At 46.5% G+C, this 19,870-nt stretch overlaps 1 protein-coding gene across 2 annotated transcripts; it reads right to left on the bottom strand.

Annotated features, from left to right (window-relative positions):
• Positions 1 to 212: 212 nt before the first annotated feature.
• On the bottom strand, positions 213 to 19,786 carry RINL (Ras and Rab interactor like). 2 transcript variants are annotated; one of them, XM_034438142.3, is made up of 13 exons: positions 17,778 to 19,786; positions 17,217 to 17,398; positions 16,351 to 16,504; positions 15,083 to 15,221; positions 14,115 to 14,223; positions 10,717 to 10,789; positions 10,176 to 10,264; positions 9,278 to 9,607; positions 7,886 to 8,533; positions 4,762 to 5,076; positions 3,948 to 4,076; positions 3,096 to 3,256; positions 213 to 1,946 (listed from the first exon to the last, which is right to left on the bottom strand). In XM_034438142.3, the coding sequence occupies exons 3-13, from the start codon at positions 16,401 to 16,403 to the stop codon at positions 1,584 to 1,586; spliced, it is 2,409 nt and encodes an 802-aa protein (XP_034294033.2). In that variant the 5' UTR covers positions 16,404 to 16,504; positions 17,217 to 17,398; positions 17,778 to 19,786; the 3' UTR covers positions 213 to 1,583. The 2 variants fall into 2 exon arrangements, with proteins under 2 accessions (XP_034294033.2, XP_087732185.1); XM_087876059.1 differs by lacking the exon at positions 17,217 to 17,398 and having other exon boundaries at positions 17,778 to 17,998.
• Positions 19,787 to 19,870: the final 84 nt, after the last annotated feature.

The following is a 19,870-nucleotide window of genomic DNA, read 5'->3' as shown; positions in this document are numbered from 1 at the left end:
GGCCACTGTTATCCGCAAACACCACTATGAGGATGCAGCGTTCACCAAGGGGGGATCTTTGCACTTCTTAAAAAAATTACAAAGGGCTTAAACCAAAATACCAGGCCTGCATCAAATTTATAGACATGGCTCCCATTCTCTTGAAGGACAGGGGAGGAGGAAACGCCAGAAATCCAGGGTCAGAAAAGGACATGATTTTAAAAAGGGAGATGTAAAAATTAAGCCAGTACGTTTAATTGACTTTTCCAGAATCCACTCGATAAGTCTGTCTTGGGTGGACGAAAAAGCCTTCCAGCCAGCCCACGGTGTGTGTAGCGAAATGCACTCGGTTTGTACGATTGGAGACACGGGGCCAACTCTGCAGAAAAGCTGATGAGAGAAGGCAATAAAAAAGTTGAGCAAAAGGGGAGAGAAGGAAGTTACGTGTGAAAGTCGGAGACCTTCACAGCCTGGAGTTGGTGACGCCATTTATGTTTTTCTCCCAGTTCCTCTGTTAGAAACCTTCGTGTTAGGCTGGTTCTTCCCCTTTTGGGTGGGGAGGAACCAGAAGGAGGACAGTTAGAACAACTTTAACAACAGTCCATTCCTCTCCGTTACTAGTTTTAGGGATGACGACAGCCACTGCCAAGGTGAGCACTTCAGCACTTCAAGATCTTCTGCTCAAGAGATTTCTCCTCTGTAGTCCTCATGTCAGCTGCCACTTCAAGCTTGCCTTTTGCTATCACTCAGTGCCAGACTGCCATGAACTCGGGGGGTGGGGGGGACTGCATGGGAGGGGGGAGGATTCAAGGAAAACAAAAAGTTGACCGTATCTCCTCGAGACGTGGGTTTCAAGGTCGACCAGCTGGAGAACGGAATACAGCTGCATATCAAAGAGACCGTTCGGAAAATATCTTCTTTGAATTTGATTGGACATTGGGGGGGAGGGGGTGTCAGCATGGGGAGGTATCTAAAGAAAGGAAAGTTAGACTTGGGGATTTTGGCGCGCGATTTTCAGTTCTGGCTTTGCACTGCTGTAGTTCACTTGACATCTAGTTAACTATATCTTTGTAAAACAAAACAAAACAGAATTAAGGATTGTTCTTTTTTAGAGACTCAAGCTGAGACAGGTCTGACATTGAGCCAGTCTTAGTTTAGTCTAATCCCTAGAAACTCAGCCTTTTCCTGGATTTAGGCCAGGGGCCTGCAACCTTAAACATTCAAAGAGCCATTTGGATCCGTTTCCCACAGAAAAGAAAACACCGGGAGCCATTAAACCCTTTCCGTGCCTGACTATTTCTTGAGCGGCCACAAAACTAACATATTTAGTTGAATTAAACGTTCTGTTTTCTTCTGAAACTTTTCTTTTCTTGGATTTATCCATGGTTGGCCTACCAGGGGTTGAAAAGCTCAATAAATAGGGTGCAGGGGCGTGTCGCACATTGGCGGTTGTGATGCATATTTTGAGTGATAGGGAGCCGCAGCAGAGGGGTGAAAGAGCCACATGCGGCTCCAGAGCCACAGATTGCTGACTCCTGATTTAGGCCAACTTGGAAACTTCATCCAACCCAGACAAGACAAGGAAGGAAGGTCCATGGCCATAGTCAATCCCCGTCCAACTGCTCCATCCCCACCCTTCCAAGAGGCTTGTGGGACTCAGTCAAGTTGACAGCCTCCAGAAGCAGACCGGAACCAGAGGCGGTCAGGGTGCTATTTTTGGGCTTGTAAACAAAACTGACACTGCCCTCTCTTTGGAGGAGTTCTGCACGGATCTTCTGTGGGCAGCTGTCCTCCGTTAAGAGTTGAGAGGAGTTGTCCGATACCACGAAAAGGCCATAGGCGGCACCGTCAGAGATGCCATACTTCTCCGCACAGGCTGCACAGACCAATGCCGTGGTCATGTCGGGAGGAACGGAGATGGTCTTCTGGTTATTGAAAGGTTCGTGGAAGGAGACGTAGAGGGTGTGCTGAAAAGAAGGAAGACAACGAATGACCATGGGGTCACAGCATCCCAACAATGGGCACAAACTCACCGGGAAGTCATCATGCAAAGACCGAAGTCTGTGGGAAAAGGGTCAAATGCCACGAATGGTGTAAAGAAAGAGAAGGAGAGCCAGAGATGCATGAACACTCTTCCACTGGGGATCATAGAGAACATCTATTTGCAGTGGTACCTCAGTACTCAACTGCTTCAAAACTCATCTAATTGGACACAAAAATGTTGTCCCAGTACAGGAAGATCTCAACTTACAACAGTTCGTTTAGTGACTTGTCAAAGTTACAACGGCACTGGAAAAAAGTAACTTATAATAATAATAATAATAATAATAATTTTATTTCTATACCGCCCTTCTCCCGAAGGACTCAGGGCGGTGTACAGCCTGTTTAAAAACACAAAGAAAACAACAATATAAAATTTAAAATAATTAAATAAGTGGCTCAGATTTAAAACCCCAATAAATTTAAATATCCCAATTTAAAAACTATTGTGTTGTTAGTCCGGCCTGGCGGAACAACAGGGTCTTCAGTGCGCAGCGAAACGCCCGGAGGTCGGAGATCTTACGAATTTCCGGGGGCAGTTCGTTCCACAGGGCTGGGGCTCCCACAGAGAAGGCCCTCCCTCTGGGCGTCGCCAGTCGACATAACTTGGTTGACGGCACCCTGAGGAGACCCTCCCTGTGGGAACGGACTGGTCGGTGGGAGGCTATTGGTGGCAGAAGACGGTCTCGGAGGTACCCGGGTATGAACTAGTTTTTACACTTACAACCATTGCAGCATCTCCATGGTCACATGACTGAAATTTCAAATGCTTTGCAACTGACTCATATTTATAACTCGTATTTATTTATAAGCAAAGTCAATGGGGAAGCCAGATTCACTTAGTTAGCGTCACTAACTTAACAACTGCAGTGGTTCACTTCGCAGCTGTTGCAAAGAAGTCGTAAAATGGGGCAAAATTCACTTAACGAATGTCTCACTTAGCAACAGAAATTTTCAATTCTAGGAACTGAAGTCTACATCACTTAAAGTTGCCACGGTTTGAGAAACACTGAAGGGATGTTTTGCCTTGCCTGTTCGACTTTAATGTTCTCTTTTCACCTGCCTTCCACCCTCACCTGCAAATTGCGTCGATGGTGGTGATGGATGGTTCGGCGGCGATGCCACTGATGGATGGAGTGCTGGGCCTCCACGCTGATCTGCCTGGTGAGGGTAAAAGTCGCTTGGAAGTTTTCAATGTGGTAGAGGGCCCCGAACCAGGTGGTGAGGTAGTAGCCCCCTAGAACGCAGGAGGAGGGGAAGGGAGGATAGGAACGTGGGAAACACAGTAAGGTTTCGGAAAAAATCTTGGGAGTGACAGTTCGAAGGTTTCTGACAGATCTTTTGCAAGATCAAGTTAAGCCCCCCAAGCAACTTCAAGCCACTCTTGTGTTTCTTGTTGTCTCCTCTCACCTTTCAAGGCAACAATAGGTAGGGCACTTCCCTGTGCAACAGGGCACTTTGAATAACCCCAAGGCTTCTAGTACAGAAAGTACAATCTTTATTTAATTGTTCAATTTTATTTTATTGTTCAATTTTTATTATTTTAAATAACTGAAGCGGCAATTATTGAAGAGGCAAGAATCCTCTTATTTTCCCCACAATAACCCTATGAGGTAGGTTAGACTGAGAGATTGGACCAAAGTCACCCAGCCAGTTTTCGTGTCTAAGGCAGGACTAGAACTCACTGTCCCCTGGCGATTGGCCCAAAGTTACCCAGCCAGCTTTCATGTCTAAGGTGAGACTAGCCACTTTTCAGCTTAAGGCAGGACTAGAATTCACTGCCTCCTGGTGACTGACCAGGACTTTCATTCCACATTTAGAAGAACCTCTGAGTCTTAGCAAGAACTTAAGATGATCTCCTAATGGCTAGTGGAAGAAAACTCTTCCTCGGAAACAGATCCAGCTGGAGCCCAGCAAGCCCACCCTACCTTCTCCCTGCAGCTGACTGGGATCCATCAGCTCCATCATGTACTCCACATCCAGCTGTATGGACACCACATCGCAGCGCACCAGCACATAGATGAGAACTGGCAGGAAGTCATCGGCACCAAACGGCTCTTCCAAAAATAGAAAGCAAAGGCATATTATGGGGAGGGGCAGCAGACATCTGAAGCAGCTCAGGGAGGAAGGAAGGAAGCGGGGGCTGAGGATGCTTGGCAATATTTATTTCTATTTATTTACAGGTAGTCCTCGATTTATGACCACAATTGAGCGCCCAAGCTTTTTGTTAAGTGAGACGTTTGTTAAGTTTTGCCCCACTTTCTTGCCTGAGTTGTTCAGTGAATTGTTGCAATTGATAACCTGGTAACCTGGTTGTTAAATCAAACTGACCTCCCAGTTGACTTTGCTGGTTAGAAGTTAGCAAAAGGGCCTTGGGACACGGCAACCGTCATAAATATGAGCCAGCTGCCAAACATCTGAATATTGATCATGTGATCATGGGGATGCTACAAAAGTCATCAAGAGTGGAAAAACAGTTTTAATTGGATCACATGACCAGAGGGATGTTGCAATGGTCATCAGTGGGAAAACTGGTCATAGGTCAGTTTTTCCCATGTCGTCGTAACTTTGAACGGTCACTAACTGTTGTAAGTGGAAGACTACCTGTATTTATTTATTCATTTCCTGCCTTTATTATTGTAACCTTCCCCTACTTTCTCCCCTCCCCCTATCAATGTCTTCCGTGATCACGGAAGTAGATGTTAACGGAATTGAGAGGTAGCCCACCCAGAAGCTTCCTACCTGCCTTCTCGCAGTGGAGGTTCATGGCCTCATAAAGCATCTTGCAGACCTTCAGCATCTGCGTCTCCTTCTTCTTGGGCGAGTAGGCCTGGTGCAGGAGACTCAGCTTGGTCTGGATACGCTCCAGGCAAGCCCCGTCGGGCACCCCGGCTGCCACTCCGAGCTCTTCCAAGCTTTGCTGGCTCAAAGTCAGCTGATTTTCACGCAAACGGTTCAGAGACCCATCCCGGGTATGGAAGTCCAGCAACTGGGCATAAATCGTATCTCTCAGCGGCTTCAGGATGCATTTGTAAAGGGCATCTTCCATCACGGAACCTGGGCCAGAAGAAGAATAACAGAATTGGAAGGGACCTTTGGAGGTCTTCTAGTCCGACCCCCCCCCACCTTGCTCAGGCAGGAAACCCTATAACATTTTAGACAATTGGCTCTCCAATCTTTTCTTGGAGCACCCACTTCTGGTGGCAAGTCGTTCCAATGATTAATTGTCCTCACTGTCAGGAAATTTCTCCTTAGTTCTAGATTGCTTCTCTCCGTCATTAGTCTCCATCCGTTGCTTCTTGTCCTGCCTTCAGGTGCTTTGGAGAATAGGTCGACCCCCCTCTTTGTGGCAGCCCCTCAAATATTGCAAGACTGCAGTCTTGTCCCCTCCAGTCCTTCTTTTGATGAAACTAGATACACCCAATTCCTGCACCTATTCTTCATATGTTTTAGCCTCCAGTCCCCCAAGGTCAAGAGAATGACCTTGGAGCCAAGAGGTGGGTCCTTTGGTGTTAGGGACTAACTTCTTAGGCAATTGGTTGCAAGCCAACTTCATCTGTTTAGGTCATATTGTCCAAGATGGAGCAACCCTTTGGCCTACAACAGTAGCAGTTAACATCTCAGGAAGGTCGAGAGCAACAAAGTGGATAGGGCCGCATCGCATCTGTAGGTAGGACTGACATTTTCAATATTTTGAGCAAGATGTCTTGCTTTTCCAATGTTGGTATGCTGATTTTATGTTCTTCATGGCCATTCTTATATACTTTCACTGGCTACAGGTTGCCCAGCCTTACCTTGGTGTAGTGTAGTCCAGTATTTCTCAACTTTGGCAATTTTAAGAGGGGTGGACTTCAATTCCCAGAATTCCCCAGCCAGCATGGCTGGCTGGGGAATTCTGGGAGTTGAAGTCCACCCCTCTTAAAATTGCCAAAGTTGAGAAACTGGGGAATTCTGGGAGTTGAAGTCCACCCCTCTTAAAATTGCCAAAGTTGAGAAACTGGGGAATTCTGGGAGTTGAAGTCCACCCCGCTTCAGTGTTAATTCAATTTGCAAATCACAGAGTTTAGCTTGGGGCCCCAGGTGGGAACCCAATCACCGGTGTGTCTTCAAGACATCACTGGTCAAACCAATCATGGCTTATGCAGAGATGTCCCATCATCTGTTCCCCTGCCTTTTTTGAGCTGCAAGGACCGAGACTGAACCTACAACCTCCTTCCGTGCCATAACTGGGTTCAAGGGCTGCCGAGTTAAGAAAGCTTTCCCACCTTTGTCCAGCTGTTTTTGGAGACTTACCAGAAGATAAACCCATTTGGGTAAACATGACCTGAAAACCTTGTGGGAAACTAACACAGGAAACCAGCTGGGATTATCTGTCTTTAGAAAAAGATCTTAAAGCTGGAATTTAATTTGCAAACCCAAAGCTTCTTCCAAATTTTGCACAAAAGGATGTGCAGGTGAGCTCAGAAGCTTCCCACTTTTTAATTGTCTGTTGAAAGTAGCTCTCTTGGGGCCATGGTGCTCTCTGAGCTCGGTAGTTTTCTTGCAGACATTTCGTGACCCAACTAGGTAACGTCATCAGTTGTGGAAGGGCTTGCTGTCTATTTATATTCAAGTGGCTTGCTCTGTCAGTGTTGGTGGGTTTGTTCTGGGTGGTTCCTTGACTAAGCTGTTGTTTACTGCTTGATTCTTTGATTGCTTATCTTCTGGCACTGATGATGGTTCCCTAGTTGGGTCATGAAACACCTGCAAGAAAACCCCCAACCTTGGAGAACCCCAAGGAGCCCTCATTTCAACCCTTCTCTTTAGTGCTAGAAGGGAGTGCAGGAGAAGGAGGACTGTGGGGGTCCTTGGGACTCTCTGAGCTTGCTTGTTTCCTTGCAGACGTTTCATTACCCAGCTAGATTACACCTTCAGTGCTACTACGGAGTGAGGTTTGGTCTTTTTTTATAAACCCCACTCCCTTCTATCACCGTAGATGTTACCTAGCTGGGTAATAAAATGCCTGCAAGGAAACAACCAAGCTCAGAGAAATGAGGCCCCTCATTTCAACCCTGAGCTACGAATAGTCTCTTTTATTGGTTTCTGGTTTTTCCCCCCCCCATCCCCGTCACATCCACCGCCCCAAACCTCTCCTTCAACTGTCAAAGCCACACACGGCACTGCTTACATCACAATCCCGACCACAGACCGGGTTGATTTCCTAAGCTATCGGCGTTCGTGTCAGCAGACCCTGTCGTAAACCTGCCTAGAGCCCAGAGTGGAAACCGCAGAAGTATTTTCAGTTGTTCGGAGATAGGGCAAGAGATATTTATGATCAGTTTTCTGGGAAACAGACTTGAGGGGTGAACTCCTTGGGAGTCGTTGCAGACAGAGGAGTTGCTAGCGAAACTTTGCTCTACCAGGAGAAGAGAGTATTGGTAGCTCAGGGTTCAACCCCTGTAGAACAGGGTTGGTTTAATTAGCACCAATGATGTTACTTAGTTTAATAATGAAACATCTGCAAGGAAACCACCAAGCTCTGAGGGCACCAAGGACCCCACAGTACTCCTTCTCTTCCTCCTCCCTCTCTCTGCAAGCCCCCCTCTCTTCTAAAACTGATGATGTTACCTAGCTGGGTAATGAAACGCCTGCAAGAAAACCACCAAGCTCAGAGAACCCCAAGAACCCCATATTCCTCCTCCTTCTCCTCCACTTCCACTCCCTTCCAGCACTAAAGAGAACATTTGTCGCTCAAAGTCGAACTGTGGGGTCCCAATCCTGCCAGCTGTTACTGAGGCATCTCTGCTGTGCAGCCATCACTGCTACCCAAAATGGATCATTTTCGGACTCCCCGCCCCCAAATCTCTCGGAAGACCCCGTTCCATACCGAGATCCAGTTCCTCGGCATCACCATATTCGCAGTAGGAGGCGCGCAGATCCGAACTTTCGCCCAGGTAGCCCTTCAGATTGCTGATCATATGCCGTATCTCCTGCAGCATTTCAGTGCTGGTTGGGTGCCGGGACCCAGCTCCTTGCTGGATGTGCTCCACAAAGTTCTGCACCAGGCCTCCTACGTCCGACGTGGGCTCCTGGACCAGCTCTTGCACCCGCTTGGCGACCCGGCGCTCGAGCGAGAGGAAGCCGGTCAGGGCACTGCTCATGGCTGAGAGACGGTGGAGCACCTTGTGGGTGAAGGTGATGGAGGAGGGGCGCCGTCTCTTCTGCGGCGAAGGGGTGGCAGGAAGGAGACCCTCGCCCTCGTCCTCCATGCTGCTGATGGAGAGTGAATCCAATTCCGGGATGAGAGGCAGCAACATGGAGTCGTTCAGCAACAAGGATTCGGAACGGGCCTTTTTCAAGCAGGGAAAAGCGTCGGCCGAGATCCCTTCCACCCAGGAAACACGGTGGGGAGAGCGGGTCTCCTTTTGGGACACGGTGGGAGACCACGGTGGCGGGGCCTCTGTTTCCGAACTCTTCCAGGACGGTGTGCAAGGAAGGAAATCCGCTTGCGCAGAGGCTGAGCAGGGCCGAGGGTCTGCGGGGAAGAAAACGGCAAGAAAGGAGCCCGTGGGCAAATTAGCCAATCTGTGTTATTCCATCAACCATCTAGAATGCCAACTGGTGATATTACACAGTAGTATCTACTAATAGAAAAGGAATCTTTGTAACCCGGGGTTTAACTGTGGGGTCCTTGGTGCTCCATGACCTTGGGAGTTTTTTTGCAGACATTTCATGACCCAGTTAGGTAACATCATCAGTCCTAGTAAGGAGTGGGGTTTGCGGAGTACAGCAGCAGGAGGAGGAGGAGGAGGAGGAGGAGGAGGAGGAGGAGGAGGAGGAGGAAGAGGAGGACGACTGTGGGGTCCTCGGTGCTCTCTGAGCTTGGGGCTTTTCTTGAAAACATTTCATAACCCAACTAGTAGCATCATCAGTGCTAGATGGGTGTGGAGTTTGTGGAGTGGAGGGGGAGAAGGAGGAGACTATGGCGTCCTTAGTGCTCCCTGAGCTTGGTGATTTTCTTGCAAATATTTCATTACCAAACTAGATATCATCATCAATGCTACTGCTAGCACTAATGATGTTAACTAGTTTGGTAATGAAACGTCTGCAAGAAAACCCCTAAGCTCAGAGAGCACCAAGGGCTCCACAGTTCAACACTGAGCTACAAAGATTCTCTTCTATTGGTAAATCATGCTCTTCCAAAGCAGGAGAACCGGGGGGGGGGGGAATTTATACCCATAAGCCCCCCTCCCGCCCCCGAGAGCTTCCCAAACCTTACCTTCTCCCGTCTTCTCTTTCTCTTCCAGAGACTTGAGACGTTCCAGACTAACTGGGGCTTCTTGCCTCGCTGAGCCATTGGCGAGCGGCTGGGATCCCCGCCTGCGTGTCGAGTGGTAGAGGCCGGGGGCCAGGTCGAGCCATTCGATGTCGCTGTGCACGGAAAGAAAGAGGGGGTTCACGATGCACAGGGCGGCGTCCTCGGACGTCACGCGGATGGAGCACGAGGGCTTCTTGGATTTCAGCAGGTCCCCGTTGGGTTCCATGCAGCTGGCTTCTGCGTCGTCTGAGCCCAGGCCGTTGGTAGGTTTTAGAGGCATTGCCCAGAATGCTGAGGAGGGGAAAAAAAAAACAAGAAATGGAGGAGAGGAACCCTGGGGGGGGGGGGCGGAGGGGGGGCTTCAAAACTGTTCTATGACATCAAATGTTTTATTACCCAATTAGGTAACATCTTCAATGCACTGATTATGTTACTTTGTCAGGTAATGAAATATGTTCAGAGAGCACCAGACACACCCACACACTCTTCTCCTCCTCTTCTCCACAAATGACACTCCCATCTAGCACTGATGATGTTACTTAGTTGGGTAGTGAAACGTCTACAAGAAAACCACCAAGCTCAGAGAGCACCAAGGACACACACACCCCACACACCCCATTCAACCCTGAGATACAAATATTCTCTTCCACCGGAATCCCTATGGTAAGTCTGGAGTGGAAAGAAAGATCTAACAACTTCTTTCCGAATAAAACGAAACCTTCCACTTTCTCAAAAACTGCATGCACTTGTTCAAATGAAAAACCACGTTGCAAAGTTCCACAGAGTACAGATATTAAGCAACCCGATTAGGCAAACCCTCCCCAAATCCCAAAGCAGAAGGTGGGGTATTCTCACTCACTTGGGCCCAAGGTGGCAACTGCATCTAAATCAGCTCTGCCAGGGAGTTGAAAGGCATGGGCGATCCTGAGCAAACAGGGCAGGATATCCCTGGAAGAGAAGCACAATGACAAAAACGATGATACCCATGACTGGCTCCTTGTAGGCCTTCCGTGCTACCTTTTTTCCCCATTCATTTATGACTGATTTAGTTATTTATTACATTTCTATGCTGACCCTCTCCGCAAGGTGACTCTGGGTGGCTTACAAATTATAGAAACAAGTTAAAAATAGTTAAAGGATTAAAAGAGTAAAACGGACCATTAAAGATTATAGTCAGGGCATGCGGTCTGATATTTCTTTCCTACACCTCTTTTCCCAAAGCCTGCCCAATCTCCTCTTACAATTTGGAAGGTCTTCCGAGGAACGGAAATATTTGGGAGAGGGCAGATGCTAGGAGCCTGATATCTGGCCCTTACCGGATTAATGAAAGTCACATTCAGCACCTGTAAATTCCTCCCAGCCCACTTCAACACCACAACCTCCCTCTCCCTGGGGCTCACCTGCTCACAAAGTGAAAGCCAAGCAGTTCCAAAAGGTTTCTGAAATACAACTGAGAACCTTTGAGGTGAAGGGCTGCAGAAGAAAGGAAGGAAGGAAGGAAGGAAAAGAAAGAAAGAAAGAGCAAGAAAGAAAATAAGAAAGAAAGAAAGAAAGAAAGAAAGAAAGAAAGAAAGAAAGAAAGAAAGAGGGAGGGAGGGAGGGAAAGAGAGAGAGAGAATTTGTTTAGTGACTGTTCAAAGTTACAGCAGTATCAAAAAAAATGACTTACCTCTCTGGTCACGTAATCAAAATTCAAATGCTTGGCAAGTGGCATGCACTTATGACCGCTTTTCACACTTACGACTACTGCAGCATCCCCATGATCTTGTGATCAAAATTCAGGCGCTTGGCAGCTGACTCATATTTATGACAATCACAGCGTCCCGGGGTCACGTGATCCCCTTTTGCGACCTTCGGACAAGCAACATCAATGGGGAAGCCAGATTCGCTTAACAACCATTTTGCTAATTTAACAACTGCAGTGATTCGCTTAACAATGACGGCGAGAACGTTAAATTCACTCCACAGCTGTCTCGCTTAACCACGGAAATTTTGGGCTGAACGAGGACTATCTATAGATGATTGCCATGGGGGGGGGGAGGGGGGGGAGGAAGCTTCCGTCCTTGGCCAGTGCTTACTAGTGAAGCACATGCTTTATAATCAGAACAATTTCTTCCCATTTCTTTTCACAATTTCCTACTAAAGGCAAAGGGGAAAAAAAGAAGAGAGTCTGGAAATTAATGACTTGCACGATGCCCCAACAACCTGACTCAACGCTTCCCTCGGTGGATTGGGACATATCCGCCGTTCACAACAGAACATCTGGAGGGCAGAAGGAAGTCTGAAATTCCACTTACTGACACTTCTGGCCTGAGAAAAAGATCTCAGGGCCAGGATCATCTCAGGAAGAAGAGGTAATCAACCAGCAGGGGAAAAAAAATATTGAACCAAGAAGTGGGATGGATGGGCTGGGTCAAAGGGAGATCCAGCCTGGAATGAAGGAGAAATTTCCAGACAGTGAGAACGATTAAGTCGATGGAAGAGCTTGCCTTCAGAAGTTGTGGGTGCTCCATCACTGGAAGTTTTCAAGAAAAGATGGCACAACCATTTGTCCAGGAAGAAATAAGGGACTCCTGCCCTGGCAGGGGGTCAGACTAGAAGACCTCCAAGCTCCCTCCCAGCCCTAGGATTCTGATTCTGTGGTTTCGTGTTCTCTACGTCCTTCCTTCCTTCAAGGCAAGGATAAGGATCCTGAACACTCTTGTTTTTCAAACGCCAAGAGCCTCTTCTCTTGAAAGTTTCAAGTTTTCCTTCTATACTGAGGCACGAAACGCAGAAGCAATAGTGTAAGCTCTCAAATAAATATTAAAGTAGTTTAAGCCCTAAAACATCAACCATGAGACAAATTCACCCTGGAATAATTAGTGGCATTTTGAAAAGCAAGAAAACCAGCCTGACATTTTCAGCAGATGCCAAAGACGCAGAGCTGCCCACTTGGCATCACTCCTGCCCCTGGGTTTTGCAAAATTTAGGTAATTCTGCAAGAGAAAACTGGAAGCTGTACCAGTTCTTTCCAGTTGTTATGCAGAGCAGAGGTGTCCAATCTTGGCAACTTTTAAGACTTGTGGACTTCAACTCCTCAAATTCTCCAGCCAGCCATCGGGAATTCTGGGAGTTGACGTCCACAAGTCTTAAAGTTACCAAGATTGGACACCCCTGATGGAGAGCCCTGGCTTTCTTCTTCCCCTGGATGGGAAAGGTGCTTCTCTCCCTCGCCCCCTTATTCTTTCCTTAAGTTTACTTGGGGAGGAATCCTCCCTGTTTTGGGGGAGGGGGGGAGAGAGAGGGAGGGGAGGGAGAGAGAGAGAGAGAGAGAGAGAGAAAGAGAGAGAGAGAGAGAGAGAGAGAGAGAGAGAGAGAGAGAGAGAGAGAGAGAGAGAGCATCTGTTTACATTGCTGTTTTGCCTAGAAGCAAGGTAGGATTAAAAATACATATTTAACACAAGGAAGAATTTCTCACCTGTTCAGAGACGGGGAACACCAAATTCAGGGGAAGCAAGTTGAGAAAAAAGTGAGAGCCGGAGAATGGAGGGAAAAAGGCAGAACTAACGGTCAAGAATTTAAGGAGGTCGCCAGTTTACAAGGCAAGTATGCAGCCTGCAACAACTGGTGCTTCTCCAAACTACTTCCTCTTTTAAGTAGAAGGAAATGATGTTTCGAAATTCCCCAGAAGAGACACGGTGAGTGTTGAGGTCCAGCAACTGGTTGGGGCAAGGAAGTGAGGAACGGTAGCTCAAAGCCTGGACATTTCCTATTTCCCACACTTCGGGTTCCCATCATGAGATCAAGCAAAGGAGGTGAAATTTTGGGGGGGCTGCCAGAGAAGGGAAAGGAAGGGGTCCACGCTCCCGGTTTCTCCTCTACATGTATAACTCTAGAACCCCGAAAATGTAGACCAGGGGTCTCCAACCTTGGCAACTTTAAGACTTGTGGACTTCAACTCCCAGAATTCCTCAGCCAGCAAAGTCTTAAAGTTGCCAAGGTTGGAGACCCCTGGTGTAGACATTCATTCATGCAGCTTCCTTGTGGGAAAGAAAAGCAAACATCTTTCCGTCATAAATGTGAGGACTGTGGGGTCCTTGGTGCTTTCTGAGCTTGGCAGTTTTGCTGCAGACGTTTCATTGCTAAACTAGGGAACATCATCAGTGTGATGACATCACTTAGTTTGGTAATGAAACGTCTGCAAGAAAACTACCCACCTCAGAAAGCACCAAGGACCCCACAGCTTAATCCTGAGCTGAAAACATTTTCTTCTAACCCAAAAGTGCTTTTTTCTGGAAGCAATTGGACTTTCTTGTTTTTTCTTTGCAGACGTTTTGCTTCTCATCCAAGAACTTATTCGGCTCTGACTGGATGGTGGGGAATGGAAGGATTTATATTCCTTGCAGACAGCTGGACATTTGCATCCTTTTAGAGAGTCGCTGAGGAACTTGGAGGTTTATCTGTGACTTCAGGGTCACCTGAGTCTTGCAAATGGTTCCTGTAGTCTGCAATTTGTTTGGAAATCCCTTCATACTCCCACATCATGTGAAGGCTTCTTGGACGAGAAGCGAAACGTCTTCAAAGAAAAAACAAGGAAGTCCACTTGCCTCCTGAAAAATCACCTTTGGGACAACCATGACCTGGATGACGGAGAATCTCCATAGACTATTTAATTCTCTTCTAACGTTAAGACTGACTGAAGATATTTTTAGCACTGGTTTGAAAATACCGCTTAATGCTGCATTGTTCCATGAGATTGCCAGGTGTCCCTGTTCACGTCCCAGGGACAGAAAGCTCCAGTACCAAACCAACTCACCTGGATTGTCTTCAAGAGGAAAAAGGTCAACAATCTTATTGTCACTTTCAGGTAACCGGAGGAAAAGGGTCTTGGTGGCGGCGTTCCCATTTCTAGCAACGATGAATGACTGAAAGAGGTGAAAAATTGAGACAGGAGGGTTGCTGGAAAATCACATCCCAAAGCAAAACCATCACCACCTCCTAAATACCCATTTCTCTCACCCTTTCGGTAGGATTTATAGTGATTAAATTTTTAAGTAACCCATCTCCCTGTGACAGCCACTCGGGGAGGCTTACAATATAATAAAAAAGTAATAAGTGATTAAAATTAAGAGGATTAAACAGAAAACTAAAAAACAAAAGAATGGGTGGCATGGGGATGTTATCTTCTCTATATCCCATCCGCTACCCCTGGCCTTGGGTGCCCCTATCAGGGTGGCAGGCCAGCCAGCAGAACCAGGTTTAAGGCTCTTCTGCATTTATTTATTGAATTTATATTGCCGCCTATTCGCCCACGGCGACTCAAGGGGGCTTACAGAATATAAAACCACATTTAAAACAATAAAAAGTAACAAAAGGAATCAAATAAATTAATGTAGTACCATATAACGAAATCACCTCCCACCCCCCGCCTCGGCGACAGCAGATCACACAAGCCATTGAATGGGCTCCCTCCCACTCTGGGTTCCCCACGCCCACTGGCAGAATCAGGTCTTCAGCGCCTTCCGGAAGAGTATTAGAGTGAGGGCCATTCTAATCTCTGGGGGAATGATGTTCCAGAGAGACAGAGCCACCATGGAGAAGGCTCTTCTTCTGGCTCCCACCGGGTGTATCTCCCTTGGGGATGGGACCCGCAATGTTCCCTGCCTCCCCACTCTGATGGATCAGCAAATTAGCCCAATCCCAACAGATCTGAAAAGATCAGCTTTGCAGGAAAGAAACCCTGGGCAAAAATTTCAGTCCTTCTAAAAAGGGCTAGTTATTCACCCCCGGTTGGTGCGACGAGAGCAACCTCTTGACTTGCTCCGGCTGGACATCCAGAAGCTCCCAAATGCCCCTCGTGGCCGAGAGCCTGTCCAGAAGTGGGATGCGACTGCCGGGTTTGCGCCCCGCTGTTTCCTGTGACCTACGAAAGAGAAAACGCAAACGAAAGAGGCCAACTGATTTTGTGCTGCCAAAAAAACCCCCTCCAGTCGTTTGTGTGCAAACGTTAATATAATATACGGAGTAGGAAGGACAGCGTATAAATTCAATAAATAAATAATAAACACATTTTGACCACGGGTGGGATTCGCACAAGGTCCCAAGTCCTAGCATGGGTTGGCTTTATTAAATGAGCAGCCAGCGGTTCTTTATTCAACGAAACAGAAGAATGGAATAAAAGAATTGGAAGGGACCTTGGAGGTCTACTAGTCCAACCCCCTGCTCAGGCAGGAAACCCTATACCATTTCAGACAAATGGTTTTAAACAAACCACAATTATTTTATCATTTTTTATTTTTATTCTATTATTTTTATTTCTTTTATATTGTGTTTTTATTTCCTGTAAATCGACGTGAGTGAATAGGCGGCAATATAAATTTTCCAAACAAACAAATGAATAAATTCCATGCAGCAAAGGAAGTCAACCCAATATGCGATCTGGCGTTTTCCTGGGATAGACAAATGGCTTAAAAGAAGCTGTCGGCAGAACTGCCTAACTGTCAATGGGTGGTAACCCCACGAGAGTTCAATCAAAATTTACTCCTGCACTGAGATCACAGCAGCTGTTTATTTATTTATTTTATTTTGTCGCATTTCTATGCCACCCAACTCCCAAGGGACTCTCCCAATCAGCCAGGCACTACACAAGATCGAACATGGTAGGTTTAGAAGTGACACAAGAATCTCCTTGGATGTCCTGCCATGTTTCCCAATTTTATTCATTTATTTATTATATTTCTATACCACCTTTTTCCCGTAGGACTCAAGGCGGTGTACAGTCAAGAAAAATATAGATACCCAAACATCATAAAATTGCTAATTAAAATTATTATTATAACATAGTTTGGCTCAATTAAATAAATTAATTAAATTTTGGCATTGTATGGACTTCAACTCCCAGCATTCCCACTTATCTCCTTCTAGGAATTCTGGGAGTTGAAATCCACACATCTTAAAATTTGTGGAGGTTTGGATTACACGCTCTTCACATAACCAACTGGGCAAACAGGCATTCCTCTTTCTTGACCCAGACACGCAGACCCTCTCCTTACCGAGACCCTGGTTCCTTGTGCTCCTTGTTGGCATCAACCATGATCTCCGTCATTGTTCATTCCCACGAGACTCCAGTTAATCCCCAAGCCCTCTTTTCCTGATCAAACTTTCCAAACGGTTTTTTCTTTGGAGGGGTGGTCTCCGAACGTTCTCCTGGAGAAACGAAAGATGTCAGGCAGATGAATCTGAGCCCCAGGGGTTCACGGGTAGAGAAACAATAGCAGGAGGAAAAGACGTGTCCGTGGCCCAGGTAAACTAAACAGTGTCCTGAGGAAGGGGTGACTTATTTGTGAGATGGGCAGCTATATGCACAGGACAACTAAATAAATAATTTGCTATTGTGGGATTCAGTAAAACCTGCTACCCTCGGGGAAAGGAGCAAGATCTCCCCAAGTCCGTCTGGTGTGACTGAAGAATTCTACTGATCAATAAACAAGAATATTTGTAGCTCAGGATTGAAATGAGAGGTCCTTGGTGCTCTCTGAGCTTGTAGATGTTTCATTACCCAACGTAGGGAGGAGGGGGGGAGGAGGAGGAGGAGGAGGAGGAGGAGGAGGAGGAGGAGGAGGAGGAGGAGGACTGTGACGTCCTTGGTACTCTCTGAGCTTAGTTGTTTTCTTGCAGATGTTTCATGATCCAAATGAGGCAACCTCATTACTAGTTTGGTAATGAAATGAAAACAACCAAGTTCAGAGAGGACCAAGGAACTTTAATCCTGTTTGAAACCACCAATGTATTTGTCAATAAATATTAACCATATACATTAATAGACGCCCCCTGGCCTCCTTCCATAGGGAATTAACCCCATAAGCTCAACACTCTTGAAAGTTCCCACCGTTCGGAGAAGTAATCATACTTAACATACCTACAGCTAAATTAAAAATGTCCCGTGTCCAGGGAAGGTGCTTCAGAAGAAAGTTTCCCCTTCCAAACTTCCTTTTCAATCCCTGCCCTAGTAGAGCTCACACCAGAGCCGCCTGCAAGGGAGACCCGAGCCCACGTGCCCCTATCAGCGGGCAAAATGGCGGACAGAGTCGATGCTCAGCTCTGAAAGGAAGACAAACATCCTGCTTGAAAAAAAAACCAGCGCTCGGCAAAACACCGAATGCATCCTTGCTGTCGTGCCAACGAACATTTCTGACCTTCCTGCCACACACATACGCAAAGTTCCAGATGCGTTTGAATATCTTGAATATATTGCGAACAGGCAAGCTCAGAGATCACCAAGAACCCCCCAATAATTCCAGCGTTCATTCCCCAGAAATAGGTGAAGAGATTTTGGTTAACCTCCCTGAGGCTTGTAGGGATAGGTAAATCTTTTCTCCTCAAACCCTGCCTTAACCTTCCTGTTCAGAAATGAAACCTGCAGTTCTGCTCCAAAGGTCCCCGTGTTTACCAGATCCCATCAACAGTTAGAAGATCTTACCTTGCGATTGGCATGCACAAAGGTGAAACCGCCAGCTGTGAAATCTCTGGGCCTAGCTGCCACCCTTCGATCAGCAAAAGGTGAGTGAAGAAAGGCAGGACCGACGCACTAGGACAGGACCGACAGTTTCAGGAGACAAAGGCAGGGATGTGGTTTGACACCTCTGCCGACTGCCTTCACGTGGTCCTGGGGCCTCCTCCATTCACTTCAAAGAAAGGCAGCTAGAGAAAATAAAAGTTGGGCGGAGAAGCATTTGTTAGAAAAGCATTTAAGAGTAGATATGCTGGATCAGAAAAAAACCAACCTCATTTAATCCACTTGCTCTATGGTGGCCAACCGGCTCACGAATGAACACAACCACTTACACTTCTCAGCAATGGCCTCTGGTACTAGAGGTGATACTGTGCCATTATGCTTAGTACATGTCAAGAGCCTTCCCCTTCTTGAATTTAAGATTTTTTTCCCCAAAGCCTTCCAAAGGAATCATCCATAACCTTCAGTCGCGGATCAATAGGTCCGTTGATGCACCAAGAGAGAGAGAATTCTGGAAGAAAACCTCCTGTGTGAAGCTAGAAGGCAAGAGGGAAGATTAATCGGGACAGACACCAAAGGTAAAACTGAGATGGCTGATGGAGCTGTTAAGGAGGCTCAGGCAGGTAGATGAATTTAAGAGCAGTCTTAAGCCAGTCTCAGCAACTTTGTGTGGGGCTGCTGCCTGTGGAATTCTGGGAACTAAAGTCTACACATCTGAAAGAAACACTGACTTGGTCAAAGATATTAATAGCACAAGGCTATTAGCACAAAAGCTCAAGAAATTGGCTAGGCTTCCAAAGTGAAAAGTGCTTTAAAAAGCAATTTCCTGTTTTATTTTTTTTTCTCATATGTTTAACCTGACTATTCCTAGAGATCTTAGAAAGTTGCATACCTTTTAGGAGCAGGTCAGTTGAACTAAGAAAAGGTTTTGCCTAACTATGGACTCGGACAGTGGCTCAGTGGCTAAGACGCTGAGCTTATCAATCGAAAGGTCAGCAGTTCAGCAGTTCAAATCCCAAGTGCCGCGTAACGGGCTGAGCTCCCGTTACTTGTCCCAGCTTCTGCCAACCTAGCAGTTCGAAAGCAGGTCAAAAATGCAAGTAGAAAAATAGGGACCACCTTTGGTGGGAAAGTAACAGCGTTCCATGCGCCTTTGGCATTGAGTCATGCCGGTCACATGACCACGGAGACGTCTTCGGACAGCGCTGGCTCTTCGGCTTTGAAACGGAGATGAGCACAGCCCCCTAGAGTCGGGAACGACTAGCACATATATGCAAGGGGAACCTTTGCCTTTTAACTATGGACTGTGTGAATGATTTTGCAAATTCCTTTATAATCCATGTATTATTTTTTTTAAAAAAAATAGTATATAACCTGTAAACACTAGCATATAAAACTAAGCTCTTTAAATGTGAAGCCCTTATTTATGCTAACAGCTTGAGTCTAGACTCTAGACCCATTCAAAAGTTGCTTTTATCATAAAATACTTTTCCAGTACCTCTATCTGAAGAATATATACATTTCTTTAATTGTAGCAATAAATAAAAACTTGTAATAAGATGGCAGGGAGCTATCAACTAGTGCCCAAAGCTATTTTTCTGTAATCTATGATTCAAGGGTGAAATCCAGCAAGTTCTGACAGGTTCTGGAGAACCAGTAGCGGAAATTTTGAGTAGTTTGGAGAACCAGCAAATACCACCTCTGGCTGGTCCCAGAGTAGGGTGGAGATTTTGCAGTATCCTTTCCCTGCCATGCCCACCAAGCCACACCCACAGAACCCGTCATACCCACAGAACCAGTAGTTTTAAAAAAGTGAATTTCACCACTGCTACGACCCCCAGAAAACTGCGGGGAAAGTCAATAGCTGCCTCTCAGTACAGAAACCAGAGAACCAGTAAGGATTGCATCCATATTAAACTTTGTAAAAGCAACAGTTTCACTTTGTGTCCACAAGAGGGCACCAACACTCCAACCCCTGAATTACCACCTGTTTTGCTAATCTGGATCACTACAAAACAGGTAATTACACCGTCTTCTTAAAAACAAACACAGGAACGCAG

This window comes from Pantherophis guttatus, chromosome 10, assembly GCF_059756535.1.
Source record: "Pantherophis guttatus breed Tessera chromosome 10, ASM5975653v1, whole genome shotgun sequence".
Lineage (NCBI taxonomy): Eukaryota > Metazoa > Chordata > Lepidosauria > Squamata > Colubridae > Pantherophis > Pantherophis guttatus.
This window is presented reverse-complemented; position numbering and strand designations above follow the sequence as displayed.

Excerpts from the sequence above, each read along its gene's own strand:
- RINL (XM_034438142.3), bottom strand. The coding sequence starts at position 16,403 with ATGACGGAGATCATGGTTGATGCCAACAAGGAGCACAAGGAACCAGGG. Across the intron at positions 10,265-10,716 it reads GGCTTTCACTTTGTGAGCAG|GGATATCCTGCCCTGTTTGC; the intron begins GTGAGCCCCAGG and ends CTTCTCTTCCAG. Across the intron at positions 4,077-4,761 it reads CCTCCACTGCGAGAAGGCAG|AGCCGTTTGGTGCCGATGAC; the intron begins GTAGGAAGCTTC and ends TATTTTTGGAAG.